This window comes from Gobius niger, assembly GCF_951799975.1.
Source record: "Gobius niger genome assembly, chromosome: 9".
Classification (NCBI taxonomy): domain Eukaryota; kingdom Metazoa; phylum Chordata; class Actinopteri; order Gobiiformes; family Gobiidae; genus Gobius; species Gobius niger.
In genome coordinates this window covers 36,452,548-36,480,048 of record NC_136860.1, presented here as the reverse complement: position 1 = coordinate 36,480,048, position 27,501 = coordinate 36,452,548, and the positions used below count along the sequence as shown (strand labels likewise).

The window sequence follows — 27,501 nt, the reverse complement described above, 5'->3', positions numbered from 1 at the left end:
CAAAGTGGATTTTCTCTGACCTTCGCATCAGCTTTACCCAAATCTAAAGGTTACCTACCGCCTATAGGCCAGTGTAACGCCTCATTTGAAAGCTAAGACCTGCCGTATTCATTGTTTTTTGTCGCCTTTTTGACGTGTTTCTGTTGCATTCCATCCTCGTTTGTTTCTTATTCATATATTGCTATTGTGATGTTACAAATACACACACATCATCTGTTTTTGTGAGTCACGTGATGAAGAATGAATGTCATTTTGTAAAGAAATCTGCAGTTTAACACCTTTTGAGGTTAAGAATAAAGAGAAGATACTTTAATGTGGCTCCAGTTTTCTCCCCTGAAGGCAGTTTGCTTTGACCTTTGTGCCAGTTTTTCTTCCGTGTGACTCAGACGTTCCATCATAAATCCGGCCACACCTTCAGAAATATTTCTAAATCACAACCGTCCTCGAGCTCACGTTCATATAATCAGCTCTTTCGGACATTACTGCTTTTTATGAAATGAATTTATCAACAAACTCCAGATACTGAGGGACATGAACAGTGACAGTGTCAGGCTGAAGGTTTGTATAAAGAGAGAGAATCAAAATCCTCTGACACATGAGATCAGGTTCTACAAGTCAGTCCTGCTCAGACCAGGGGGCGGAGTCTGTTTTTAGATTTGGGTCAGGCAGTAATATCTTCACTTTACTGCAGAGATGTCGAAGTGCTCCTAAGGCCCGGGGGCCAAAACCGGCCCTCCGTCATCCGAATCTGACCCTGGAGATGATTTTGGGAAATATTATGACCCAAATCAGAGATGAAATGCTAATGTTAAAGTTCTCTAGAAATGTGAAAAACACTGTCAATAACCTCTTACCACCCGCCTAAACCGAATGCATGCTTCCTCTTTGGCTATAGGCCTGTGTAACACCTCATTTGAAAGCTAAGACCCTTTTTCCTCGCGTTGTTGCTGTGTTGTGTCACCTTTGATGTTTTTTTTTGTTTGTTTTTTCCACATTTTTATTACATTTTTGTTGAGTTTTTGTTCAGTCTTTAGGCCATAATCCTAAAAGAATGCTCTACGAATACTAAGAAATGACATAAATCTACTTGAATTAAGAGATTAAATCTAAACATTGACAAAAAGTGACGAAAAATTGATGAAAAAGTGGCAAAAATGTCACAAGAAATTGACAAAAAAATGACAAAAAAATGACAAAAATGTGACAAAAAAATTACAAAAATGTGATAAAAATTTGACAAAAAATGCCCAAAAATTACAAAAAATTGGACTAAAAATTATCTGATGAAATGTGATGACGTGAGGAAAAAGATCCTCTCGGTGCAGGCGGGAGTTAAGAGGTTAACATTACATTAACAGCGAGACATTTTTAAAATACTACTTTAACAGGTATATGATCTTCTTTGCACAATGATATCCCTCCACCCCGGCTTTAAGAGGTTAAAAAGAAATGAAAAAAAAAAGACAAAAATGTGACGAAAAAATGAATAAAAATTGACGAAAAAATGAAAAAAAATTGACAAAAAATTGAAAAAACTGTGATAAAAATTTGACAAAAAATTACAAAAAAGACAAAAAGATGACAAAAAATTTAAGAAAAAATGGTGATAAAAATCTGACAAAAAATGACAAAAAAATGACGAAAAAATGGCAAAAAATTGACGAAAAAATGAAAAAAATTGTGATAAAAATTGGACAAAAAATTACAAAAAAATGACAAAAATGTGACAAAAAGATGACAAAAAATTGAAGAAAAAATGGTGATAAAAATGTGACAAAAAATGATAAAAAATTTACAAAAAAATGACAAAAATGTAACAAAAAATGAAAAAAATGTGACAAAAAATGGCAAAAGTTACAAAAATGAGTTGAAAACCCAACAAAAAAATGATCTGACGTGAGGAAAAAGATCCTCTCGGTGCAGGCGGGAGTTAAGAGGTTAACATCACATTAACAGCGTGACATTTTTAAAATACTACTTTAACAGGTATATGATCTTCTTTGCACAATGATATCCCTCCACCCCTGCTTTAATGTTTACTGTTTGAAGCTTTCAGGGTGTGGACTGAACTTTACAGATACTTAACGAGGCTGTAATTGTTTGTGAGTCACGGGTTCAGAGCTGAAGACGAGCCTCATGTTCAGGATTCGCAACAACACTGCGAAACATCACGTCCCAAAGCGTGAAGGTTCGAGCTGGCGGATCCAGGCTGCTGTAGTCGCTGTAAACAGGTGAATTGCTGCTAACGATGACAAAGTGGCCCGTTGGTGGGGAGCGCGTGTTGGCGGCGCTCGCGTCTTGTATGATAAAGAGGCTAAACGCTTTGATTGACAGGAGCAGCGGGCCGCAGCGCCGCAGTCTGTTCACTTCCCGGATAATTACCATCGCAGACGCTGCCCCCCCCCCCCCCCCGTCTCCCACACGGGACGGGCCCGTCGAGGTGATGGTGTTTTAAAGTCGAGAGTCACAGCAGCACATTATTAAAACATTAACAGAATCTAAACCGATAAACGAATGCATGAATTCCTTACATTTCAGAACATGTTCGTAGAATTATAAACAGCGGGATTAGTATGTTTTACGCACAATAAAACCCCATAGACAGAAAATACTGTTTGGGCAGAGTGAGTTTCCTCCAGTTTGAGTTTTTAATCAACAGGATTTCTTCTTATCTATTTGTTTCAGGGCTAGAATTGGGTTTAGATTAGGGTTTGGGGCTTAGGGTCTAGGTAATACATTATGTTTCCTCACTAAGATAGCAGTACAAACATGTGTGTGTGAGTGTGTGTGTGTGTTCTTGTAATTACGACATTGTGAGGACCAGTTTGAGTTTTTAACCAACAGGATTTCTTCTTGTCTGTTTGTTTTAGGGTTAGAATTGTGTTTAGATTAAGGTTAGGGGCTTAGGGTCTGGGTAATACATTATGTCTATGAGTTTCCTCACTAAGATAACATTACAAACATGTGTGTGTGTTCTTGTAATTACGACATTGTGAGGACCAGATTTCTTCTTGTCTGTTTGTTTTAGGGTTAGGATTGTGTTTAGATTAAGGTTAGGGGTTTAGGGTCTGGGTAATACATTATGTTTCCTCACTAAGATATCATTACAAACGTGTGTGTGTGAGTGTGTGTTCTTGTAATTACGGCATTGTGGAGACCAGTTTGAGTTTTTAACCAACAGGATTTCTTCTTTATTTGTTTTGGGGTTAGAATTGGGTTTAGATGAGGGTTTAGGGCTTAGGGTCTGGGTAATACATTATGTCTATGAGTTTCCTCACTAAGATAACATTACAAACATGTGTGTGTGTTCTTGTAATTACGACATTGTGAGGACCAGTTTGAGTTTTTACCAACAGGATTTCTTCTTGTCTGTTTGTTTTAGGGTTAGGATTGTGTTTAGATTAAGGTTTGGGGCTTAGGGTCTGGGTAATACATTATGTTTCCTCACTAAGATAGCATTACAAACGTGTGTGTGAGTGTTCTTGTAATTACGACATTGTGAGGACCAGTTTGAGTTTTTACCAACAGGATTTCTTCTTGTCTGTTTGTTTTAGGGTTAGAATTGGGTTTAGATGAGGGTTTGGGGCTTCGGGTCTGGGTAATACATTATGTTTCCTCACTAAGATAGCATTACAAACATGTGTGTGAGTGTGTGTTCTTGTAATTACGACATTGTGGGGACCAGATTGAGTTTTTAACCAACAGGATTTCTTCTTGTCTGTTTGTTTTAGGGTTAGAATTGGGTTTAGATTAAGGTTTGGGGTTTAGGGTCTGGGTAATACATTATGTCTGAGTTTCCTCACTAAGATAGCATTACAAACATGTGTGTGTGTGTGTGTGTTCTTGTAATTACGACATTGTGGGGACCAGATTTCTTCTTGTCTGTTTGTTTTGGGGTTAGAATTGTGTTTAGATTAGGGTTAGGGGCTTAGGGTCTGGGTAATGCATTATGTCTATGAGTTTCCTCACCAGTGTTCATTTCGTCGACTAAAATATTTAGTCTTAATTTTAGTCAAAGTGATATTTGTGTGACTAAAATTGGACTAAAACTAAATGAGAAGTTTCTCATGAGACTAAAACTGTGACTAAAATGTCCAGATATTTGAGTCGACTAAAATCAGACTAAATAAAAATGAAAAGGAGAGACTAAAATCATCCAAACTTGTATTGAGCGTCTGAAAGAGCCTCAGATCATGTTTAAAGGATCAGCTCTGAGCTTTGTTCATGTGGAGCAGAAACATGAAGCAGAGGAACAACATTAAATATGATTATAATGAATATCATCAATGCAAAGTCCACTAAATTAGTCTTAAATTTAGTCGACTAAAACTAGACTAAAATCGAATTACATTTTCGTCAAAAGACTGAAACTAAATTAAAATATGTTGTCAAAATTAGCACTGGTCCTCACTAAGATAGCATTACAAACGTGTGTGTGTGTGTTCTTGTAATTACGGCATTGTGGGGACAGATTTCTTCTTGTCTATTTGTTTTAGGGTTTGGGTTAGGATTGTGTTTAGATTAGGGTTAGGGGTTTAGGGTCTGGGTAATACATTATGTCTATGAGTTTCCTCACTAAGATAGCATTACAAACGTGTGTCTGTGTGTGTTCTTGTAATTACGGCATTGTGAGGACCAGTTTGAGTTTTTAACCAACAGAGCGAGGACATTTTTGTAAAGTGAGGACATTTTGGGTGGTCCTCACTTCTTGAAGGACTGTTTGAGGGTCAAGATGTGGCTTTAGGATTAGACTGGGTTTGGACTTGGGTTAGGGTTCCTAACCTTGGGGTTAGGCATAATACATTATGTCTATGAGTGTCCTCACTAAGATAGAAGTACAAGCGTGTGTGTCAGAGTTGGTGCAGATGTGTACAGTCACTACAGCACATCTGCCCGTCTCCCCCAGGGGAAACTGAAACTATATACAGTAGCTTTACCACCACTGCTTATGGAGTGAATGAAGAACAAACACTGTGTGAAGCGCTTTGGGCTTGTGTCATGTGAAAAGCGCTTTACAAATAAACTTCCTTATACATATATAATATTTGAAATTCCAAGAATCCCCAGGCCAATGTAAAGGAGCGACAGTTGTGGGTCGATACTTCCACCCGCCACATGGGGTGCCAGATCCCACACTATAAAACCCCCCCAGTCTTTCTTTGTTCGTCCTCTGGTTCCATTTTGTTGGGAGCAGGTAAAGAAACTAAAATGTCTGTTAAAGCTCAATTACTACTTGTTTTAGTCTTCATTTTTTTATGTCATTTTTTGTCTTTTTTTGTCACATTTTTGTCACTTTTGTCAATTTTTTTTTGTCATTTTTTTTTGTCATTTTTTTTCTTTTTTTCTTTTTTTGTCACATTTTTTGTCACATTTTTTGTCACATTTTTTGTCATTTTTTTTTCATTTTTTTTTCATTTTTTTTTGTCTTTTTCTGTCACATCTTCATCCTTGTTTTCGTCTCAGTTCTGTTGCTATTTTCACACCTTTTTTCCAGAAGCTTTTGGATTGGGGTAAAGCCAAAGTGGAGAAAATGTGCTCGGTTCAGGTGGGAGTTAAAGGGGTTAAATAAATAGGAAATAAGCAAAGAAATAGATATCTTCCCACGGCCCTGGCGGTCGATTCATCTCCCTGAACAACTCTTTCACAATGTGAGCCTGAGGAATCCTGGCATTGTCGTCTTGGAATATCCCCGTGCCATCAGGGAAGAAGAAATCCACTGATGGAATAACCTGGTCCTTCAGGATAGTAAAAATGTCGTGATATTGTCCCGCCCTCTTTCTTTCATCCACTCTGGTTATTTCCGTCTCCTCTCAGTTCGCAGCCCAGTTCCTTCTGTAAACATTTAGTAAATTAATTTGTTTTTTTCTTTCCCCCGTTTGCTGAGAAAGGAGGAAAAGCTTTACCAGCACCAGCCGAGTGAAGAGGAAGCAGATTAGTTCTTTTTCGTGGTTTGAAGAAATGCCGTTGTTGTGGCAGAAGGAGCTCAGCGGGAGGAGGCTCTTATCGCCGCCGCGCACTCCCCCGACTCAGGAACACAATCTCACCACCGTGACAAACAAACACATTTATTCAGCAGAGTTCTGAGCCACGACGCTTTATTCCTCACAAAAAACATACAGAAAAGATCACATATACTCAGTTCTTACTCATACAAAGACATGGGTGGAGTCATGCATTCAGAGTGCAGGTTCCGTGTACCTTCTTATCTTATTTGAGTTTAATTTAGGGTGTGTTCAGACCTGCACGGTTTGGTTCAACTTTAACCTCTTAACTCCCGCCTGAACCCAGAGCATTTTCTCCAGTTCAGCTTTACCCAAATCCTGTAGGCCAGTGGAACGCCTCATTTGAAAGCTAAGATCTACACAACTCATCTAAATGGATCTTTTTTCTCACGTCATCAGATTTTTTTCCATATTTTTTTTTTTGGGGGGGGTTCAACTATTTTTGTAACTTTTGTCATTTTTTGTCACATTTTTGTCACTTTTTTTGTACTTTTTAAAATCTTTTTTAGGTCATTTTTTGGTTATTTTTTGTCACATTTTTTGTCATTTTTTCGTCACATTTTTGTCACATTTTTGTTACATTTTTGTTACATTTTTTGTCATTTCTTTGTCATTTTTTCGTCACTTTTTCGTCACTTTTTTGTCAAAGTTTTCTCACTTTTTCGTCACATTTTTGTCACATTTTTGTCACATTTTTGTCATTTTTCGTCACATTTTTCGTCACATTTTTGTCACATTTTTGTCATTTTTTTGTCATTTTTTTTGTCATTTTTTTGTCTTTTTTATGTCACATTATTGTCATTTTTTTGTAATTTTTTTGTCATTTTTTTGTCATTTTTTGTCACATTTTTGTCACATTTTCGTCACATTTTTGTCACTTTTTCGTCACATTTTTGTCATTTTTTCGTCACATTTTCGTCACATTTTTGTCATTTTTTCGTCACATTTTTGTCACTTTTTCGTCACATTTTTGTCATTTTTTCGTCACATTTTCGTCACATTTTTGTCATTTTTTCGTCACATTTTTGTCACTTTTTCGTCACATTTTTGTCATTTTTTTGTCACTTTTTCGTCACATTTTTGTCATTTTTTCGTCACATTTTTGTCATTTTTTCGTCACATTTTTGTCACATTTTTGTCATTTTTCGTCACATTTTCGTCATTTTTTTGTCATTTTTTTGTCTCATCTTCATCATTGTTTTCGTCTCAGTTCTGTCGCTATCTTCACACCTTTTTCCCAGAAGCGTTTGGATTGGGGTAAAGCCAAACTCGGTTTAGACGGGAGTTTAGGGGTTCATTTCGAACGTCGGTCCCGGATCTTTTATCTTTTCCTCTATTTCTGAATCTGCATCTGCACTTGGAGGGATCGGGCCTCGGGTGGCGAAAAGGCCGAGCAAAGCGGCTTATTTCCCATTTGATTCACACCAATTATCTGCCAGATGCAGCGGGGGAGGGGCGCGAGAGGGGGAGGGTAGGAGAGCGAGAGCGATGGAGAGAGAGAGGAGACAGGGATACAGGCAAGGTAAGATAGAGGAGGGGGAGGGAGATGGAAAGAGAAAGGGAGGCAAAGAGGATGAGGAGAAGAAGACAGAGGAGAGATGAAGGCAGGGTTTATACTGAAAGCACGGAGGCAAATTTAAGGCTTCTTAAAGGGATATTTCAGGATTTTTGACATGGTCAGTGCTAGATCGTCTGCTCGGGAGGGACGGTCTGCTGTGACTTCGTATAGATCTATGGCTTGTCTAAAAATACAAATAATCCTAACCCTAAAATTAACCATTTCCCTGGCCCGAACCTTAACCTCTTAACTCCCGCCTGAACACGTTTTCTCCAAATTCTCCAAATCTAAAAGCTTCTTCAAAACAGAGGAAAAAAACGAGAAGAAAATGAGGATGTAAACGCGACAAAAAAAGCTAAAAAGTGACCAAAAAAAGCGACAAAAATTACAAAAACTCAACAAAAAAGTGACAAAAATCCAGCAAAAAAAGACAAAAATCCAGACAAAAAAAAAGACAAAAATCCAGCAAAAAAGTGACAAAAATTCAGCAAAAAAGTGACAAAAATCCAGCAAAAAAGTGACAAAAATCCAGCAAAAAAGTGACAAAAATCCAGCAAAAAAGTGACAAAAATTCAGCAAAAAAGTGACAAAAATCCAGCAAAAAAGTGACAAAAATTCAGCAAAAAAGTGACAAAAATCCAGCAAAAAAGTGACAAAAATCCAGCAAAAAAGTGACAAAAATTCAGCAAAAAAGTGACAAAAAGTCAGCAAAAAAGTGACAAAAATCCAGCCAAAAAAAAGACACAAATTCAGCAAAAAAGACACAAATTCAGTAAAAAAGTGACAAAAATTCTACAAAAAAAGGAAAAAAAACTCAACAAAAATGTGACAAAAATGTGACAAAAAGTCAACCAACAAGTGACTAAATTTTTTTTAAAATGTGACAAAAACTGTATAAAAAGTGACATAAATGTAAAAAAACAACAAAAAAAACATCAAATGTGACACAACACAGCAACAACGCGAGGAAAAAGATCAGTTTTGTGGGTCTTAGCTTTCAAATGAGGTGTTACACAGGCCTATAGCCAAAGAGGAAGCATGCATTCAGTTTAGGCGGGTGGTAAGAGGTTATTGACAGTGTTTTTCACATTTCTAGAGAACTTTAACAGGCATTTCATCTCTGATTTGGGTCATAATATTTCCCAAAATCATCTCCAGGGCCAGAGTTGGATGAGGCCGGTTTTGGCCCCCGGGCCTTAGCAGCACTTCGACGTCCACACAGTAAAGTGAAGATATTACTGCCTGACCCAAATCTAAAAACAGGCTCCGCCCCCTGGTCTGAGCAGGACTGACTTGTAGAACCTGATCTCATGTGTCAGAGGATTTTGATTCTCTCTCTTTATACAAACCTTCAGCCTGACACTGTCACTGCTCATGTCCCTCAGTATCTGGAGTTTGTTGATAAATTCATTTCATAAAAAGCAGTAATGTCCGAAAGAGCTGATTATATGAACGTGAGCTCGAGGACGGTTGTGATTTAGAAATATTTCTGAAGGTGTGGCCGGATTTATGATGGAACGTCTGAGTCACACGGAAGAAAAACTGGCACAAAGGTCAAAGCAAACTGCCTTCAGGGGAGAAAACTGGAGCCACATTAAAGTAAAAGTATCTTCTCTTTATTCTTAACTTCAAAAGGTGTTAAACTGCAGATTTCTTTACAAAACACACGACAAACACAATAAACACAACAAAAAAACTACTGTGTGACATTACACGCAAGTTGTGATCTGTTTTGTAGGTCTTAGCTTTCAAATGAGGCGTTACTCTGACCTAAAGGCTGTAAACTCTGGTCGAGCAGCTTTTAGATTTGGGTAAAGCTGCTCGTCTCCGTCTAAAGTCTCCGCTATAATCTGCATTTAGAAACACGAGGTCAGGCCGTGTTGCTAATCCTCTGTTAGCATTTTAGGCATAATGTTTTATAATAAAGCTATTTTTATGCTTTAAAAGACGGCTCGATGAACAGTTAGTGGTTTGAGCTTTTTATTTATTATGTGCAGGACAAACAGAGCAAGAGCAAATACATCAATACTTTACTGTTTACTGAACCCAAATACAAAGGAACAAATATATTACGAAGAGAAACATCATGAAAAGTCACTGTCAATGGATTTCCCGTTCTCCAAATCTGCACTTGGGGAAATCTTGTATATTATAAACTTACAAATGTACTTAATAATGATCATAAATGTGATGTAAAGTAATGTAATCAACTGCATCATCTCCACAGTGGTAAAGACTTTCTCTCCCGACAACACAAGACTTTTACAAAATGTGAAAAAAAAATCCAGCTCCAAAAGAATAAAAACATAAACTGTAGTAAATATGTGTAACTTTGCTGTAGAAATAAAACATGATTCATAAAACCAGAGCTGTTCCCATTAACCACCTCTGCTGAATGTTGGAGTAAAGTCTCACATTGAACAGTTTGGTTTGGATTTATCTGAGTTTAAGGAAATGAGCAGAGTCTCCAGGTAAAAAAAAACCCATAAAACTACCAAACCGGACTCCAGCAAACAGTGGCTGAGTGAAGGTGGTCTGGACTCTGTGGAGGAGGCTCATGGTTTTGTCCTGAACACTGTAAAAGGACAGAGCCCCTGCGCTGTGGTCCAGGTAAACCCCGATTCTGCCAGAAACTGGACCTGAGACCTTAGACTCAACTTTATTAAAATGAAATGAGTAACTATTTATATAACAACATAAAGCCCAGGATTTATCATTGTTTCCAAATAAACTTTCATCACCACCTCTCTGTATATCCCTGTATGACACTGCGATACGAACCCAGGACGTCGAGCTCCACTCCACCTCCCAGTAACAGCGGCCCGTCAGACCCTCTGTACTCAGGACCTGACATTCATTAACAAATCTGTCCGGGTGATCAGGATAACTCTGCTCTTCAAACACACGTGTTGCTTTTCTGTTTCCATCAGACAGAGACAGAAGTTTGAATGCTGTGTTTGGGTCCAGAGTGACGTCACTTGCATACCTGAGGAAGTCCTCTCTGGAGCGGGGCTCAGGCTCAGACTCAGGCATGTTAAACTGTCTCAGACTGAGCTGTAGTCGGTCCCTCAGCGCTGACACAGCTCTGGTCACATCCTCAAAGTATGTCCTTGGTCTGGTCTGGAGCCTGGACTCGGTCTTCTCTGAGTCTGTGGACAGTGAGGGGCAGAGCAGGAGAAACTGGGTGTGGTCCGGTGTGAGGGACAGTGTGTCCAGCTCAGAGATGCTCCTCTTCAGCTCAGTGACGTCCCGCTGCAGTTGGTCCTGAAGCTCTTGGACTTGTTTCAGTTGGATCTGCTCCTCAGAGCGGATCTGCTGCTCCACTTCAGAGCGTCTCTTCTCCAGGAGAAGGGCCGTCTCTCTGAAGCTGTCCCCACTGCGCTGCACTGCTGTCTGGGCAGAGCGGCTGATGTCCTGGGCCTCCTGTCCGAGCCTCTCCTGCTCCGTCTCTTTGTGCTGGAGGTCTTGTTGCAGCAGAGCCCTCTTGGCCTCCAGCTGTTTCTGCCTCTGGGCCCTCTCTGCTGCAGAGGACACTGTGTGGTGGCCCTGGTGCTGGTCCACACAGCAGAGGGAGCAGATGATCTGCTGGTCTGTGCGGCAGAACAACTTCTTCAGCTCATTGTGCTCAGAGCAGAGGTTTTCCTGGAGCTTGTCAGAGGGCGCCACCAGCTGGTGTCTCTGTAGCACTGCAACATTTCGATGAGGCTGGAGGTGGGTCTCACAGTAAGAGACCAAACACTGCAGACAGGAACTGACCGCCTTCAGCTTCCTCCCAGTGCAGAGATCACAGCTCACATCTCCAGGACCGGCATAGCAGTGGTCAGCAGGGGGCGCTGTGAGCCCTGTCGTCTTCAGCTCCTCCACTAGATTGGCTAACACTGTGTTTCTGGCCAGGACAGGCCTGGGAGTGAACATCTCTCTGCATTGAGGACATCTGACCCTCACCTCTTGGTTCCAGTTGGTTTGAATACAGTCCATGCAGTAGCTGTGTCCACAGGGAAGAGTCGCTGGATCCTTCAGTGTTTCCAAACAGATTGGACAGGTTATAGTGTCTTCACTGAGTGCTCTCTGCGCCATCTCTGCTCTCGCTGAGAATGACTGTGTGAGTTTCACTTCCTCAAACGTGAAGCCTAAGTCTGCAGTGGGAGGAGACAGGCTCCGCCCCCTGGTCTGAGCAGGACTGACTTGTAGAACCTGATCTCATGTGTCAGAGGATTTTGATTCTCTCTCTTTATACAAACCTTCAGCCTGACACTGTCACTGTTCATGTCCCTCAGTATCTGGAGTTTGTTGATAAATTCATTTCATAAAAAGCAGTAATGTCCGAAAGAGCTGATTATATGAACGTGAGCTCGAGGACGGTTGTGATTAGAAATATTTCTGAAGGTGTGGCCGGATTTATGATGGAATGTCTGAGTCACACGGAAGAAAAACTGGCACAAAGGTCAAAGCAAACTGCCTTCAGGGGAGAAAACTGGAGCCACATTAAAGTAAATGTATCTGCTATTTATTCTTTACTTCTAAAGGTGTTAAACTGCAGATTTCTTTACAAAATGACATTCATTCTTCATCACGTGACTCACAAAAACAGATGATGTGTGTGTGTTTGTAACATCACAATAGCAATATATGAATAAGAAACAAACGAGGATGGAATGCAACAGAAACATGTCAAAAAAGTGACAAAAAGCAATGAATACGGCAGGTCTTAGCTTTCAAATGAGGCGTTACACTGGCCTATAGGCGGTAGGTAACCTTTAGATTTGGGTAAAGCTGATGCGAATGTAACACTCCCTTTAAGGTGCAAGTGATAATGAACGTAAGTTTGGTTTGTTATATTAGGCTAGGACCAGAAGTTCTATTGCTCGGCTCTGAAGAGGGACATGGAACAGAGTGTAAACCACAACAGGACACAGAATATGGTGCAGCAAGATGTGAAGGGTGTATTCGATATGTACACTATTTACAGTATTTACAAAAAAAGAAATAATGGGGAGAAAATCCCATGGATGATTGTCCAGTTTGATTGACTTGGGTTCAGTTCATATTTAGTATTTAGTTCAGTGTTCAGAGTTCATCGAATTGAGATTAAGCGTGTGTGTGGGCTGAGCAGGCTACAGCGCCTCCTACCGAACAGTGGTTCTGAAGGGGTTTCGGTCCTGGGCTTTCAGCTCGCCATCAGCTGGGTCCATAGGCGGTATGGAGCACCGTGGAATTGGATGGATCAAAGGATTAGATGAACCCACCAATTGGATTGATCACGAATCTAGTAGAGAGGAACCTGGCCTGCATAGACAGGACCAACTTTCAGTTATGTTGATTAAACATTAATCCTCAAACAAAACAGGTCTAGTACATGTACAAATTCCAAAAACAAATCAATAATCATTAGAGTACTCATATATCATTAGGTTCAATTAATACTGCACCATGAATAATAATGCCACTTGTGCACAATAAGATAAATATTCAAAGGCCAATCAGTTTAAATGTTAGTGGCTATAAGCCAAGAACTGGTTTACTTCATAATTCATTTCTGCAAATGTAAACTCACGGACAACATCCTACAATTATTGCCAGTGAGGCATTAAATAAACATATCAATACGACAAACACCGTAGGACAAAAAGGATCAGAGGACAGAGGTTAGCGCCTGCACCAACAACAAATGTCCGGAGCCCCATTCAAAACAAGGGCTGGCGGCTAATAGCTAACACTAGCATGCTAATACAAACAAATGAATGAATGCTCACCAGTCTCCTCTTAAACGGATCAAATAACAGGCACCAGCGTAGTGTCCCGCTAAAGGTAGGGGCGCCTACAAGTCGACAGGCATACCAGTCACTACAACAGCATTTTAAGTTTAAAACCAGCTATTTAAAGAGGTTATCGCGTACCTGTGTAGCCGCTCGGAGTTGCCTCACCCACACGAACACGGAGAATGGAGTGTGTGGGGCGCGCCATGATAAAAGAGGAAATTGCGTCAGACGCAGCGCGGGAGGTCTCGCGAAAGCGGACCAAAGTAACGCGATATTACGTTCGTAAACCATATTAAAAGCTGACGTAAAAGAGCGAGAGATGTAAGGAACCGGTACAGCTACTCCGGGTTACATACTCCCCCCTTTAATACATGCACGTCCCGTTGCATCGTTACATTTTTGGTACGCCAACTGTAGGAACATGACTAAGAGCTTCAGTGTACGCATTAGCCAAACTATGAAACAGTGTTTGAACTACGGAAATAAGCGGATTACCCAAACGAGGATACATCAAACGGTCAGGTACCTGACGTTGGCGAGAAGAACGTCTGACCGCCGTTTCGTCCGCAACCGGCCCATAAGATTCGACAGCGGGATTGGCAATTTCAGATCCCATGGATGACTCAGATTGGACGACTGTGGGGTCGCCACCATCAAGTTCGAGGGACGGCTCGATTCCCGTTAAGGGTTCATTAGGTACGTTGGTAGGTATTTCTTTTTCCACAAACAACTTCACAGGTTCTGGCAAGTGTGATTCAGGGAGATCAGCAAGTATGTCCTCCAGAATTTCATCCTCCACCTCAGACGTAGAAGAATCAGACTCCATGGAATCATCCTCAGGTAAGTGCTCTCCAGGAGGTGTGACAATTTCAGAGTCTGAGTTACAAGCAGATGTGTTGAGAGCAAAACCTTCCGGCACACTTGGAGCGGATGAGGTTACTGGCCCTTCTGCAATGATGAACTGAGGAAGCGGCTCAGGTCCCCTCACACTCTCAATCGTGAGCTTGGATGGTAGTTGAACTGGACTTTCAAGGACGGTGGAACCAGTGTCCTCCTCCTCCTGGGTATCACCCAAGTTGGAATGGGTTTGCGTCCGGCTGCAAGTTTTGGGACGTCTGGCAGGTGTAGTGGGAAGAACCTCAGCAGGGCAAACTGGAAGGAAGCCGCAAGGGAGTAATAGATCCCGATGTAACGTGCGGGTTGGACCATCTCGGGATTCAGGTTGCACGGTGTAAACAGGCAAATCCCCAGCACGCTTGATGACCTTGTACACCTCTTGCTCCCACCTATCCTCCAGTTTATGCTTCCCACGCAACCGGACGTTGCGAACAAGAACACGATCTCCGATGTCCAGACTACAGGGAGTTATTTTCTGATCGAAACGGTTCTTGTTCCTAGCAGCTGTCTTGAGCGCACTCTCAGAGGCAAGTCTGTAGCTCTCCTCAAGCCGAGAACGAAGATTCTTCACATATTCAGAATGAGTGGTGGACGGAGCTTCACGGACGGGCAACCCAAAGGCTAGGTCGACAGGAAGGCGTGGACAACGTCCAAACAGGAGTTCATATGGCGTGAACCCTGTGACCTCATTCTTTGTACAGTTGTACGCATGTACCAATGGCTTAACATGCTCTCGCCATTTCAACTTCTGCTTGTTTTCTAGAGTCCCGAGCATGTTGAGGAGTGTGCGGTTGAACCGCTCGACCGGATTTCCCCGTGGATGGTACGGAGTGGTTCGGCTCTTTTTGATCCCTGCAACTTCACAAAGCTCTCTGATAAGCGAGGACTCGAAATCCCGGCCTTGATCCGAGTGAATACGTTCTGGGATTCCATAGTTCACCATGAAGTCATTCCAAAGGCACTTTGCCACAGTCTTGGCCTTTTGGTTGGCGGTAGGAAGGGCAACTGCAAATTTCGTGAAATGATCAGTCAAGACCAAAATGTCCTTAGTGTTACTGGTATCTGGTTCAAGCGTGAGAAAATCTATGCACAAGAGTTCGAGTGGACGACTGGTTCTGATGTTAACTAGGGGAGCAGCCTTCTCTGTTAGTGCCTTGCGCCTCACACATCTCCCACAGGTTTTGACAGTGTGTTCCACGTCGGCTGCCATCCTGGGCCAAAAGAAGCGCTGGCGAACCAGGTCGAGAGTCCTCTCAATGCCCATGTGTCCCATATCCTGGTGAAGGCTCTTGAGAACGGTGGCACGCAACCCTGGGGGCAGGACTAACTGCAAAACAAGCTTGTCCTCTTCCTGTCTCCTTCGATAAAGAACTCCATCCTCCAGCTCCAGCCTATTCCACTCCCTCAACAAGAAGGAGAGCTCTGGCAATTCATTCCGAGCTGTTGGAGGTACCTTCTCCCCGGTCTCGAGCTGGTAAATCACCTCACGAATGGCAGGGTCAGCTCTTTGTTCTTCTGTAATGTCAGTGCGAGACAAGGGTGACATGACGGGCAAGCCTGGAACCTCTTCATTGGCATAGCTTTCTGGAATTGCATTGACTGACGCAGACAACGACTCGATGAGGGTGACAGCAGCTTGACAGGTATCCACGGGACGATACGTTCGAACGAGACAGCTCCGGCAGATGGCTTCCACAATGTCCTGAGAGATGTCTTCAGCCTCACCAGGGTCGCAGAGCCGCTTGGTCAGATGCTGAACAAGCTCCAACTCCTTGCAGACCTGGTCCTCATCAACATCTCCATGGGAACGTCTCGACAGCGCATCCGCGTCCAAATTCTGTCGACCTGCACGGTATTGTATCCGGAAAGAATAGGTCGACAAGGCTGCCAACCACCTGTGACTGGTAGCATCCAACTTAGCTGAAGTAAGAACATAGGTGAGAGGATTGCTGTCGGTCACGACGGTGAAGCTGGCTCCATACAAATAATCATGGAACTTTTCGCTGACACTCCATTTCAGGGCCAGAAATTCCAATTTATGGGCCGGATACCTTGACTCACTCAGCGATAAGCCTCGACTTGCATAGGCGATCACACGCAACTTGCCCTCCTGCTCTTGATACAACACGGCGCCTAATCCTGTCGTGCTGGCGTCTGTGTGTAAAATATAAAGCAGCTTTGGATTGGCATACCCAAGAACAGGGGCAGTGGTCAACTTGGAGATGACCGTTTCAAAGGCAGTTTGGTGATCACGGGTCCATTTCCCTCCAAAGGGCTGTTTTGGGTCGAGGTACTTCTCTCCAGGGGTTTTCACCTTGACAGAACGGCGAAGTGGAGCATAACCACGAGTTAGCTCGTTCAGTGGTCGAACAATGGCAGCATAGTCTTTGATAAATCTTCTGTAGTATCCCGAAAACCCAAGAAAAGAGCGCAACTCCTTTAAGTTACGGGGGACTGGCCAGGATTTGAGAACTTCTATCTTTTCTGGATTGGTTTCAACACCATTTTCAGATACTACATGTCCCAAATACTTGACTGAAGACTGGAAAAACTTGCACTTTGCTGGTGAGAGTTTCAGTCCGAAGTCTTTCAGGCGACTCAACACACGGAGCAGTCGATCCTCATGCTCTTCAAGTGTCGCGGAGAAGATTATGACGTCATCCAAAAAGACGAGCACTTCCTTAAGATTTAAGTCCCCCATGCACCGCTCCATTGGTAATATCCCGATTTTAGGTCCAGGACCGAGAACCATTTTGATCCCGTCAGGGCGGAAAAGGATTCCTCAAGGTTGGGAAGTGGGTACACGTCTTTAACAGTTTGTAAATTGAGTTTCCTGTAATCGATGCACAGCCTTATTTCCCCATTGCGCTTGCGGACCACCACAATTGGAGACGAGAATGATGACTCCGACTCCCGTATCACTCCAGCCTCAAGCAGGTCCCGCAGATGTCTCCTGACGGCCTCAAGATCTTGGGGGTGGATCGGTCGCGCCCGGTGTTTGAAAGGGGTTTCATCGTGGAGTTTGATGTTGTGTTTCACACGATCCGTACAGCCAAAATCCAAGTCATGGTGAGAAAACACTTCCGACATGCCATTCAACTTCGACGTAATGCGCTCCTTCCATTCGGGTGGAATGGATGAGTCACCGAAGTTAAAGTCAATGATGGCATCCTTGGCTGCATCTGAGGTGGCTACTTGCTGTGACAGGATGGTTGGAGATGCTCCTATGTCAGCAATGATAGTAAGTGGTGGCAGGCACACATCTTGCTCTGACTCATTCCTTACGATGACAGGGACTTTGTAGGGTGCGTGGTGCGGCAGTGTTATTAGCTCACTCTGGACAAACAGGCCTCCCGGTAGCGGCGAGACAGGATGCTCAATGAGGGCCCAAAGGTCCGTAGAAGGGCTGTTGAATCTTGCAGAGCCCTCCAGGACCACAGTCTGGCCGGCTGGGATGTTGACTGGTTTCTGACCCAGCAGGTGCACCGATCCAGCACTGTCCACTTGGCTCTGCTGGTGTCGTAGCTGGAGGAGTTTCAACACAGCACGACACCCCTGGGCACTCGGCTGAAATGTGGACTGTCCGTTGCTGTAGTGCTGATCGTACAGAGGCTCAAGGGTGTTCATCCCAATGAGCACAGGTGACGGGCACTCTGGATGGGCATCTGGAACCACCAGGGCCAGGGTTGGCACACTAAAAGCTGCACCCAGGAAGTCTTCAGGGAACGTGATGGTAAGCTCCACATATCCCAAGTACGGTACCGACTGGCCAGCTGCACCCTCTACCTGAAGTAAGTTGTTTAGTGGCTTCACCGGTTGGTCACTTAAATTCCTATTGTAAAAAGAAACAGGAATCGTAGTCACCTGTGAGCCGGTATCCAAGAGGCAGTTATACGTATGTCCCACTATTTCTACAACCGCCATGCATTTTGATCCAATCAAACCTTTAGGTAGCCCAGCTATTCTCTGCAAATTCAGTTGAGATACCTCCGCACACCCCACAGTTTTCAATGTCTTTTTGGGACAGGTTTGGCCCCGCTTGGTCCCTGTCTGTCCCACAACAGGAACCTTGCTTAGTTTAACTGGTTGTAACTGGGTGTAAACTGCTGTTTTTGAGCAAACTGTTTTTTCTTCCGGGCCACCAAAGCTGAGTTTTGTTCATTCTGGCACTGCGGTCGAATATGGCCATCTTCACCACACCTAAAACAGTACCCAGGCCGTCTCTGAGGTGGTGCAGACTGCTGGGACTGCCCCGGTGCGGCGTTACTTTGCGTTGACCGCTTATTGTCATGAGTCTTGGGATGGGAGGCGGTCTGAGTGTGGCTACTTTTTGCCATTAACTCAGCCAGCTGTCGCTGCACATCTGCGAGTTGGTCTGCTAGCTGCTTTGTTATGCTGGTTAATGCAGCGACGGTTCCTCCATCTTCACTGTCGACACTGGCAAACTGCATGTGGGTGGTTGCTTTCTGCTTTACTCCGAGGTGTTGCCGCATCCGGAGGGTCTTGGCTGCTTCGCGATCCTCCTCAGTGCGCAGAAGTAGAAGCAGTTCAGCAAATGTAGGTGGTTTCAACTTCCTCTGCTTCAACTGTAATTCCACAATAAGGGAGTTGTCCCAGCACCCACGGCAGAATTGGTTTATTAGGTGCCTGTTGACATCAGCGTCCAAGACTCCCCCCCTCTTTACAGCAGCGTTGAGCGCCACCTGGAGCCGCTGTAAATAGGACGACGGCTTCTCCCCAGCATCCTGAAAGGTGTCCATAAATTTTGCAAACAGTTCATCACCATCTTGAACGGTGTCGTACGCAGAGTCCAAAGTCTCCAGATAAACTGTTGGCAAAGTGTCTGAGGCCAGATGTTTTACTACATCAGCTGCTGGAGGCAAAAGACTGTCCATGATTTTTCTGGAGCGTTGGAGGTCTGAGATTGCGGGATCCCTCATCAGCAGACTGACTCCTGACCGCCATGTCTCATAATCTGCTTCATGTGCGGGTCTTGGGAGACGCCCGGAAAACACTCGGAGTCTCTGCTGGTGGGTGGAACTCTCTTCACTCTTTACAATATGTTCCACCACGTAGCGCTGAATCCCCGGGGGGTTCATATCCAGGCTGGCTGTTGGATGGCCCAAGTTGGGGCGATGCGTGGCTCCCCTTTCCGGCTCCCCTCCCTGTCGACCAGCATCTGGGTTTAAGAGGGGGACAGTATCAGTGGTTGGTTGTGTCCTCACCTCTGGCTCTGAGAGTGGTGCTTTAACCTCCGAGTAGCGCTTTCCCAACACAGCAGGGTCAAGCTTGGTGATGGACTGTCCAATCTGAGTCATCGTGGCCTTCAGCATCTCAGCAAAATCGACGCCTGATGCTTTGGAAAGGTTTTTCAGCTCTGATAAATAGTTTTTAGTTTTATTCTTTGTGACATACTCAGCATACACAATCGACAGGTCAGAAACGTGGTAGGTTTCAGTTCCATCGCTAGATTTGAACGTGTACGGTAAAGACGGACGCAAATCTGCTATAGCCGCATCAGTGCTAAATTCAATAATAAACGCCCCGTCAAATTCGGACTCTGAACCGGTTATTATTTCTGTTCTATTAATCTTTCCATACCGTTTACAAAAATCAATAACTTCTTCACTATCTGTTTCTGGATCTGATATGCCGTCAACAAGTACAGAGTTTGATATTTTAATGTCGAGGCTTTGAAATACATCCATTTTGTTCAAATACAACACCAATATACTGCAAATGTGAATTCAAACTAAGCCCAAATCCCTCCTGACTCGCTCGCCACTTTTGTAACACTCCCTTTAAGGTGCAAGTGATAATGAACGTAAGTTTGGTTTGTTATATTAGGCTAGGACCAGAAGTTCTATTGCTCGGCTCTGAAGAGGGACATGGAACAGAGTGTAAACCACAACAGGACACAGAATATGGTGCAGCAAGATGTGAAGGGTGTATTCGATATGTACACTATTTACAGTATTTACAAAAAAAGAAATAATGGGGAGAAAATCCCATGGATGATTGTCCAGTTTGATTGACTTGGGTTCAGTTCATATTTAGAATTTAGTTCAGTGTTCAGAGTTCATCGAATTGAGATTAAGCGTGTGTGTGGGCTGAGCAGGCTACAGCGCCTCCTACCGAACAGTGGTTCTGAAGGGGTTTCGGTCCTGGGCTTTCAGCTCGCCATCAGCTGGGTCCATAGGCGGTATGGAGCACCGTGGAATTGGATGGATCAAAGGATTAGATGAACCCACCAATTGGATTGATCACGAATCTAGTAGAGAGGAACCTGGCCTGCATAGACAGGACCAACTTTCAGTTATGTTGATTAAACATTAATCCTCAAACAAAACAGGTCTAGTACATGTACAAATTCCAAAAACAAATCAATAATCATTAGAGTACTCATATATCATTAGGTTCAATTAATACTGCACCATGAATAATAATGCCACTTGTGCACAATAAGATAAATATTCAAAGGCCAATCAGTTTAAATGTTAGTGGCTATAAGCCAAGAACTGGTTTACTTCATAATTCATTTCTGCAAATGTAAACTCACGGACAACATCCTACAATTATTGCCAGTGAGGCATTAAATAAACATATCAATACGACAAACACCGTAGGACAAAAAGGATCAGAGGACAGAGGTTTTTAGCGCCCGCACCAACAACAAATGTCCGGAGCCCCATTCAAAACAAGGGCTGGCGGCTAATAGCTAACACTAGCATGCTAATACAAACAAATGAATGAATGCTCACCAGTCTCCTCTTAAAGGGATCAAATAACGGGCACCAGCGTAGTGTCCCGCTAAAGGTAGGGGCGCCTACAAGTCGACAGGCATACCAGTCACTACAACAGCATTTTAAGTTTAAAACCAGCTATTTAAAGGGTCTATCGCGTACCTGTGTAGCCGCTCGGAGTTGCCTCACCCACACGAACACGGAGAATGGAGTGTGTGGGGCGCGCCATGATAAAAGAGGAAATTGCGTCAGACGCAGCGCGGGAGGTCTCGCGAAAGCGGACCAAAGTAACGCGATATTACGTTCGTAAACCATATTAAAAGCTGACGTAAAAGAGCGAGAGATGTAAGGAACCGGTACAGCTACTCCGGGTTACACGAAGGTCAGAGGAAATCCCCTTTGGACCTGTCAGTGATAGTCTGTGTTCCCCCTGCCTCAAGGGTGTTGCAGTTTATTGAGAAAACAACCACTTAAAAAAGAGCTATTTATAAGTGAAAAGACAATGTTGCTTTAAAATAAACCTTCAATTCTCCCCAAACTGCACATTTTACACAAAAATATATATTTTCCTTTTAAAATAATGTTCAGTTTCCTCTTTTTTTTTTTCAATTTGAAATAGTTGCAAGCACCCCCACCTGAACTGAGCATATTTTTTCCACTTTGGCTTCACCTTTATCTAAAAGCTTCTAGAAACACGAGGTCAGGCCGTGTTGCTAATCCTCTGTTAGCATTTTAGGCATAATGTTTTATAATAAAGCTATTGTTATGCTTTAAAAGACGGCTCGATGAACAGTTAGTGGTTTTAGCTTTTTATTTATTATGTGCAGGACAAACAGAGCAAGAGCAAATACATCAACACTTTACTGTTTACTGAACCCAAATACAAAGGAACAAATATATTATGAAGAGAAACATCATGAAAAGTCACTGTCAATGGATTTCCCGTTCTCCAAATCAGCACTCGGGGAAATCTTGTATAATATAAACTTACAAATGTACTTAATAATGATCATAAATGTGATGTAAAGTAATGTAATCAACTGCATCATCTCCACAGTGGTAAAGACTTTCTCTCCCGACAACACAAGACTTTTACAAAATGTGCAGAAAAAATAAAAATCCAGCTCCAAAAGAATAAAAACATAAACTGTAGTAAATATGTGTGACTTTGCTGTAGAAATAAAACATGATTCATGAAACCAGAGCTGTTCCCATTAACCACCTCTGCTGAATGTTGGAGTAAAGTCTCACATTGAACAGTTTGGTTTGGATTTATCTGAGTTTAAGGAAATGAGCAGAGCCTCCAGGAAAAACAATCCAGACTCCAGCAAACAGCGGCTGAGTGAAGGTGGTCTGGACTCTGTGGAGGAGCCTCATGGTTTTGTCCTGAACACTGTAAAAGGACAGAGCCCCTGCGCTGTGGTCCAGGTAAACCCCAATTCTGCCAGAAACTGGACCTGAGACCTCGGACTTAACTTTATTAAAATAAAATGAGCAACTTTTTTTATCACAGCGTAAAGCCCAGGATTTATCATTGTTTCCAAATCCACATTCATTGCCACATCTCTGTATATCCCTGTATGACACTGCGATATAAACCACATACTTCCTGCTCCACTCCACCTCCCAGTAACAGCGGCCCGTCAGACCCTCTGTACTCAGGACCTGACATTGATTAACAAATCTGTCCGGGTGATCAGGATAACTCTGCACTTTAGGCACATGTGTTGCTTTTCTGTTTCCATCAGACAGAGACAGCTCTTTGTTTGCTGTGTTTGGGTCCAGTGTGACGTCACTTGCATACCTGAGGAAGTCCTCTCTGGAGCGGGGCTCAGGCTCAGGCTCAGGCTCTGACATGTGAAACTCTCTCAGACTGAGCTGTAGTCGGTCCCTCAGCGCTGACACAGCTCTGGTCACATCCTCAAAGTCTGTCCTTGGTCTGGTCTGGAGCCTGGACTCGGTCTTCTCTGAGTCTGTGGACAGTGAGGGGCAGAGCAGGAGAAACTGGGTGTGGTCCGGTGTGAGGGACAGTGTGTCCAGCTCAGAGATGCTCCTCTTCAGCTCAGTGACGTCCCGCTGCAGTTGGTCCTGAAGCTCTTGGACTTGTTTCAGTTGGATCTGCTCCTCAGAGCGGATCTGCTGCTCCACTTCAGAGCATCTCTTCTCCAGGAGAAGGACCATCTCTCTGAAGCTGACCCCACTGCGCTGCACTGCTGTCTGGGCAGAGCGGCTGATGTCCTGGGCCTCCTGTCCGAGCCTCTCCTGCTCCGTCTCTTTGTGCTGGAGGTCTTGTTGCAGCAGAGCCCTCTTGGCCTCCAGCTGTTTCTGCCTCTGGGCCCTCTCTGCTGCAGAGGACACTGTGTGGTGGCCCTGGTGCTGGTCCACACAGCAGAGGGAGCAGATGATCTGCTGGTCTGTGCGGCAGAACCACTTCTTCAGCTCATTGTGCTCAGAGCAGAGGTTTTCCTGGAGCTTGTCAGAGGGCGCCACCAGCTGGTGTCTCTTAAACACTGCTATATTATTATAATGAGGCTGGAGGTGGGTCTCACAGTAAGAGACCAAACACTGCAGACAGGAACTGACCGCCTTCAGCTTCCTCCCAGTGCACACATCACAGCTCACATCTCCAGGACCGGCATAGCAGTGGTCAGCAGGGGGCGCTGTGAGCCCTGTCGTCTTCAGCTCCTCCACTAGATTGGCTAACACTGTGTTTTTGGCCAGGACAGGCCTGGGAGTGAATATCTCTCTGCATTGAGGACAGCTGAACCTCACCTCTTGGTTCCAGTTGGTTTGAATACAGTCCATGCAGTAGCTGTGTCCACAGGGAAGAGTCGCTGGATCCTTCAGTGTTTCCAAACAGATTGGACAGGTTATAGCGTCTTCACTGAGTGCTCTCTGCGCCATCTCTGCTCTCGGTGAGAATGACTGTGTGAGTTTCACTTCCTCAAACGTGAAGCCTAAGTCTGCAGTGGGAGGAGACAGGCTCCGCCCCCTGGTCTGAGCAGGACTGACTTGTAGAACCTGATCTCATGTGTCAGAGGATTTTGATTCTCTCTCTTTATACAAACCTTCAGCCTGACACTGTCACTGTTCATGTCCCTCAGTATCTGGAGTTTGTTGATAAATTCACTTCATAAAAAGCAGTAATGTCCGAAAGAGCTGATTATATGAACGTGAGCTCGAGGACGGTTGTGATTAGAAATATTTCTGAAGGTGTGGCCGGATTTATGATGGAACGTCTGAGTCACACGGAAGAAAAACTGGCACAAAGGTCAAAGCAAACTGCCTTCAGGGGAGAAAACTGGAGCCACATTAAAGTAAATGTATCTTCTATTTATTCTTAACCTCAAAAGGTGTTAAACTGCAGATTTCTTTACAAAACACACGACAAACACAATAAACACAACAAAAAAACTACTGTGTGACATTAAACGCAAGTTGTGATCTGTTTTGTAGGTCTTAGCTTTCAAACGAGGCGTTACTCTGACCTAACGGCTTTTAGATTTGGGTAAAGACCTCACAGCTGCTCGTCTCCGTCTAAAGTCTCCACTATAATCTGCGTTTAGAAACACGAGGTCAGGCCGTGTTGCTAATCCTCTGTTAGCATTTTAGGCATAATGTTTTATAATAAAGCTATTTTTATGCTTTAAAAGACGGCTCGATGAACAGTTAGTGGTTTTAGCTTTTTATTTATTATGTGCAGGACAAACAGATTAAGAGCAAATACATCAATACTTTACTGTTTACTGAACCCAAATACAAAGGAACAAATATTTTATGAAGAGAAACATCATGAAAAGTCACTGTCAATGAATTTCCCGTTCTCCAAATCTGCACTCGGGGAAATCTTGTATAATATAAACTTACAAATGTACTTAATAATGATCATAAATGTGATGTAAAGTAATGTAATCAACTGCATCATCTCCACAGTGGTAAAGACTTTCTCTCCCGACAACACAAGACTTTTACAAAATGTGAAAAAAAAAAAAATCCAGCTCCAAAAGAATAAAAACATAAACTGTAGTAAATATGTGTGACTTTGCTGTAGAAATAAAACATGATTCATAAAACCAGAGCTGTTCCCATTAACCACCTCTGCTGAATGTTGGAGTAAAGTCTCACATTGAACAGTTTGGTTTGGATTTATCTGAGTTTAAGGAAATGAGCAGAGTCTCCATAAAAACCAACACAGACTCCAGCAAACAGTGGCTGAGTGAAGGTGGTCTGGACTCTGTGGAGGAGCCTCATGGTTTTGCCCTGAACACTGTAAAAGGACAGAGCCCCTGCGCTGTGGTCCAGGTAAACCCCGATTCTGCCTGAAACTGGACCTGAGACCTCGGACTTAACATTATTAAAATAAAATGAGTAACGGTTTTCATCACAACGTAAAGCCCAGGATTTATCATTGTTTCCAAATACACATTCATTGCCACCTCTCTGTATATCCCTGTATGACACTGCGATACGAACCCAGTACTTCCCGCTCCACTCCACCTGCCAGTAACAGCGGCCCGTCAGACCCTCTGTACTCAGGACCTGACGTACATTAACAAATCTGTCCGGGTGATCAGGATAACTTTGCTCTTCAGACACACATGTTGCTTTTCTGTTTCCATCAGACAGAGACAGTTGTTTGTTTGTTGTGTTTGGGTCCAGTGTGACGTCACTTGCATACCTGAGGAAGTCCTCTCTGGAGCGGGGCTCAGGCTCAGACATGTTAAACTCTCTCAGACTGAGCTGTAGTCGGTCCCTCAGCGCTGACACAGCTCTGGTCACATCCTCAAAGTCTGTCCTTGGTCTGGTCTGGAGCCTGGACTCGGTCTTCTCTGAGTCTGTGGACAGTGAGGGGCAGAGCAGGAGAAACTGGGTGTGGTCCGGTGTGAGGGACAGTGTGTCCAGCTCAGAGATGCTCCTCTTCAGCTCAGTGACGTCCCGCTGCAGTTGGTCCTGAAGCTCTTGGACTTGTTTCAGTTGGATCTGCTCCTCAGAGCGGATCTGCTGCTCCACTTCAGAGCGTCTCTTCTCCAGGAGAAGGGCCGTCTCTCTGAAGCTGTCCCCACTGCGCTGCACTGCTGTCTGGGCAGAGCGGCCGATGTCCTGGGCCTCCTGTCCGAGCCTCTCCTGCTCCGTCTCTTTGTGCTGGAGGTCTTGTTGCAGCAGAGCCCTCTTGGCCTCCAGCTGTTTCTGCCTCTGGGCCCTCTCTGCTGCAGAGGACACTGTGTGGTGGCCCTGGTGCTGGTCCACACAGCAGAGGGAGCAGATGATCTGCTGGTCTGTGCGGCAGAACAACTTCTTCAGCTCATTGTGCTCAGAGCAGAGGTTTTCCTGGAGCTTGTCAGAGGGCGCCACCAGCTGGTGTCTCTGTAGCACTGCAACACTTCGATGAGGCTGGAGGTGGGTCTCACAGTAAGAGACCAAACACTGCACACAGGAACTGACCGCCTTCAGCTTCCTCCCAGTGCACACATCACAGCTCACATCTCCAGGACCGGCATAGCAGTGGTCAGCAGGGGGCGCTGTGAGCCCTGTCGTCTTCAGCTCCTCCACTAGATTGGCTAACACTGTGTTTTTGGCCAGGACAGGCCTGTGAGTGAATCTCTTTCTGCATTGAGGACATCTGAACCTCACCTGGTGGTTCCAGTTGGTTTGAATACAGTCCATGCAGTAGCTGTGTCCACAGGGAAGAGTCGCTGGATCCTTCAGTGTTTCCAAACAGATTGGACAGGTTATAGCGTCTTCACTGAGTGCTCTCTGCGCCATCTCTGCTCTCGCTGAGAATGACTGTGTGAGTTTCACTTCCTCAAACGTGAAACCTAAGTCTGCAGTGGGAGGAGACAGGCTCCGCCCCCTGGTCTGAGCAGGACTGACTTGTAGAACCTGATCTCATGTGTCAGAGGATTTTGATTCTCTCTCTTTATACAAACCTTCAGCCTGACACTGTCACTGTTCATGTCCCTCAGTATCTGGAGTTTGTCGATAAATTCACTTCATAAAAAGCAGTAATGTCCGAAAGAGCTGATTATATGAACGTGAGCTCGAGGACGGCTGTGATTTAGAAATATTTCTGAAGGTGTGGCCGGATTTATGATGGAACGTCTGAGTCACACGGAACAAAAACTGGCACAAAGGTCAAAGCAAACTGCCTTCAGGGGAGAAAACTGGAGCCACATTAAAGTATCTTCTATTTATTCTTCACCTCAAAAGGTGTTAAACTGCAGATTTCTTTACAAAACACATTCTTCATCACGTGACTCACAAAAACGGATGAGGAAATATTCTGCCTCGACTGGCTAACGCTGTGTGTGGAGCTGGTTACATCAGTCCCAGGTGCAGAGCGATAAAGACTCTGCAGCAGGAGGACAGTGCTGTGTTTAAAATGCACAGAGCAGAGAGGTTCCCTGTGTCCTCCCTCTCCCCATCTGTGCTCTGTGAGGCTGGTGTCTCTGCTCCTCCCCCCTCTCTCCCCCCTCTCTCTCCCCCCTCTCCCCCCTCTCCCCCCTCTCTCCTCTCACGCTCCACACAAACATAAACACAAAGTG

The 27,501-nt window shown here is 44.0% G+C and overlaps 2 protein-coding genes across 2 annotated transcripts in view; one reads left to right on the top strand and one right to left on the bottom strand.

Moving 5' to 3' along the window:
* enox1 (ecto-NOX disulfide-thiol exchanger 1) overlaps positions 1-27,501 on the top strand; it is a 162,036-nt gene that overhangs the window by 42,290 nt on the left and 92,245 nt on the right.
* LOC306967685 (tripartite motif-containing protein 16-like) lies at positions 24,992-26,916 on the bottom strand. Its single transcript, XM_079562791.1, has one exon. It carries the CDS (start codon positions 26,720-26,722, stop codon positions 25,106-25,108), a length of 1,617 nt encoding a protein of 538 aa, XP_079418917.1. The 5' UTR covers positions 26,723-26,916; the 3' UTR covers positions 24,992-25,105.

Excerpts from the sequence above, each read along its gene's own strand:
- LOC306967685 (XM_079562791.1), bottom strand. The coding sequence starts at position 26,722 with ATGGCGCAGAGAGCACTCAGTGAAGACGCTATAACCTGTCCAATCTGT.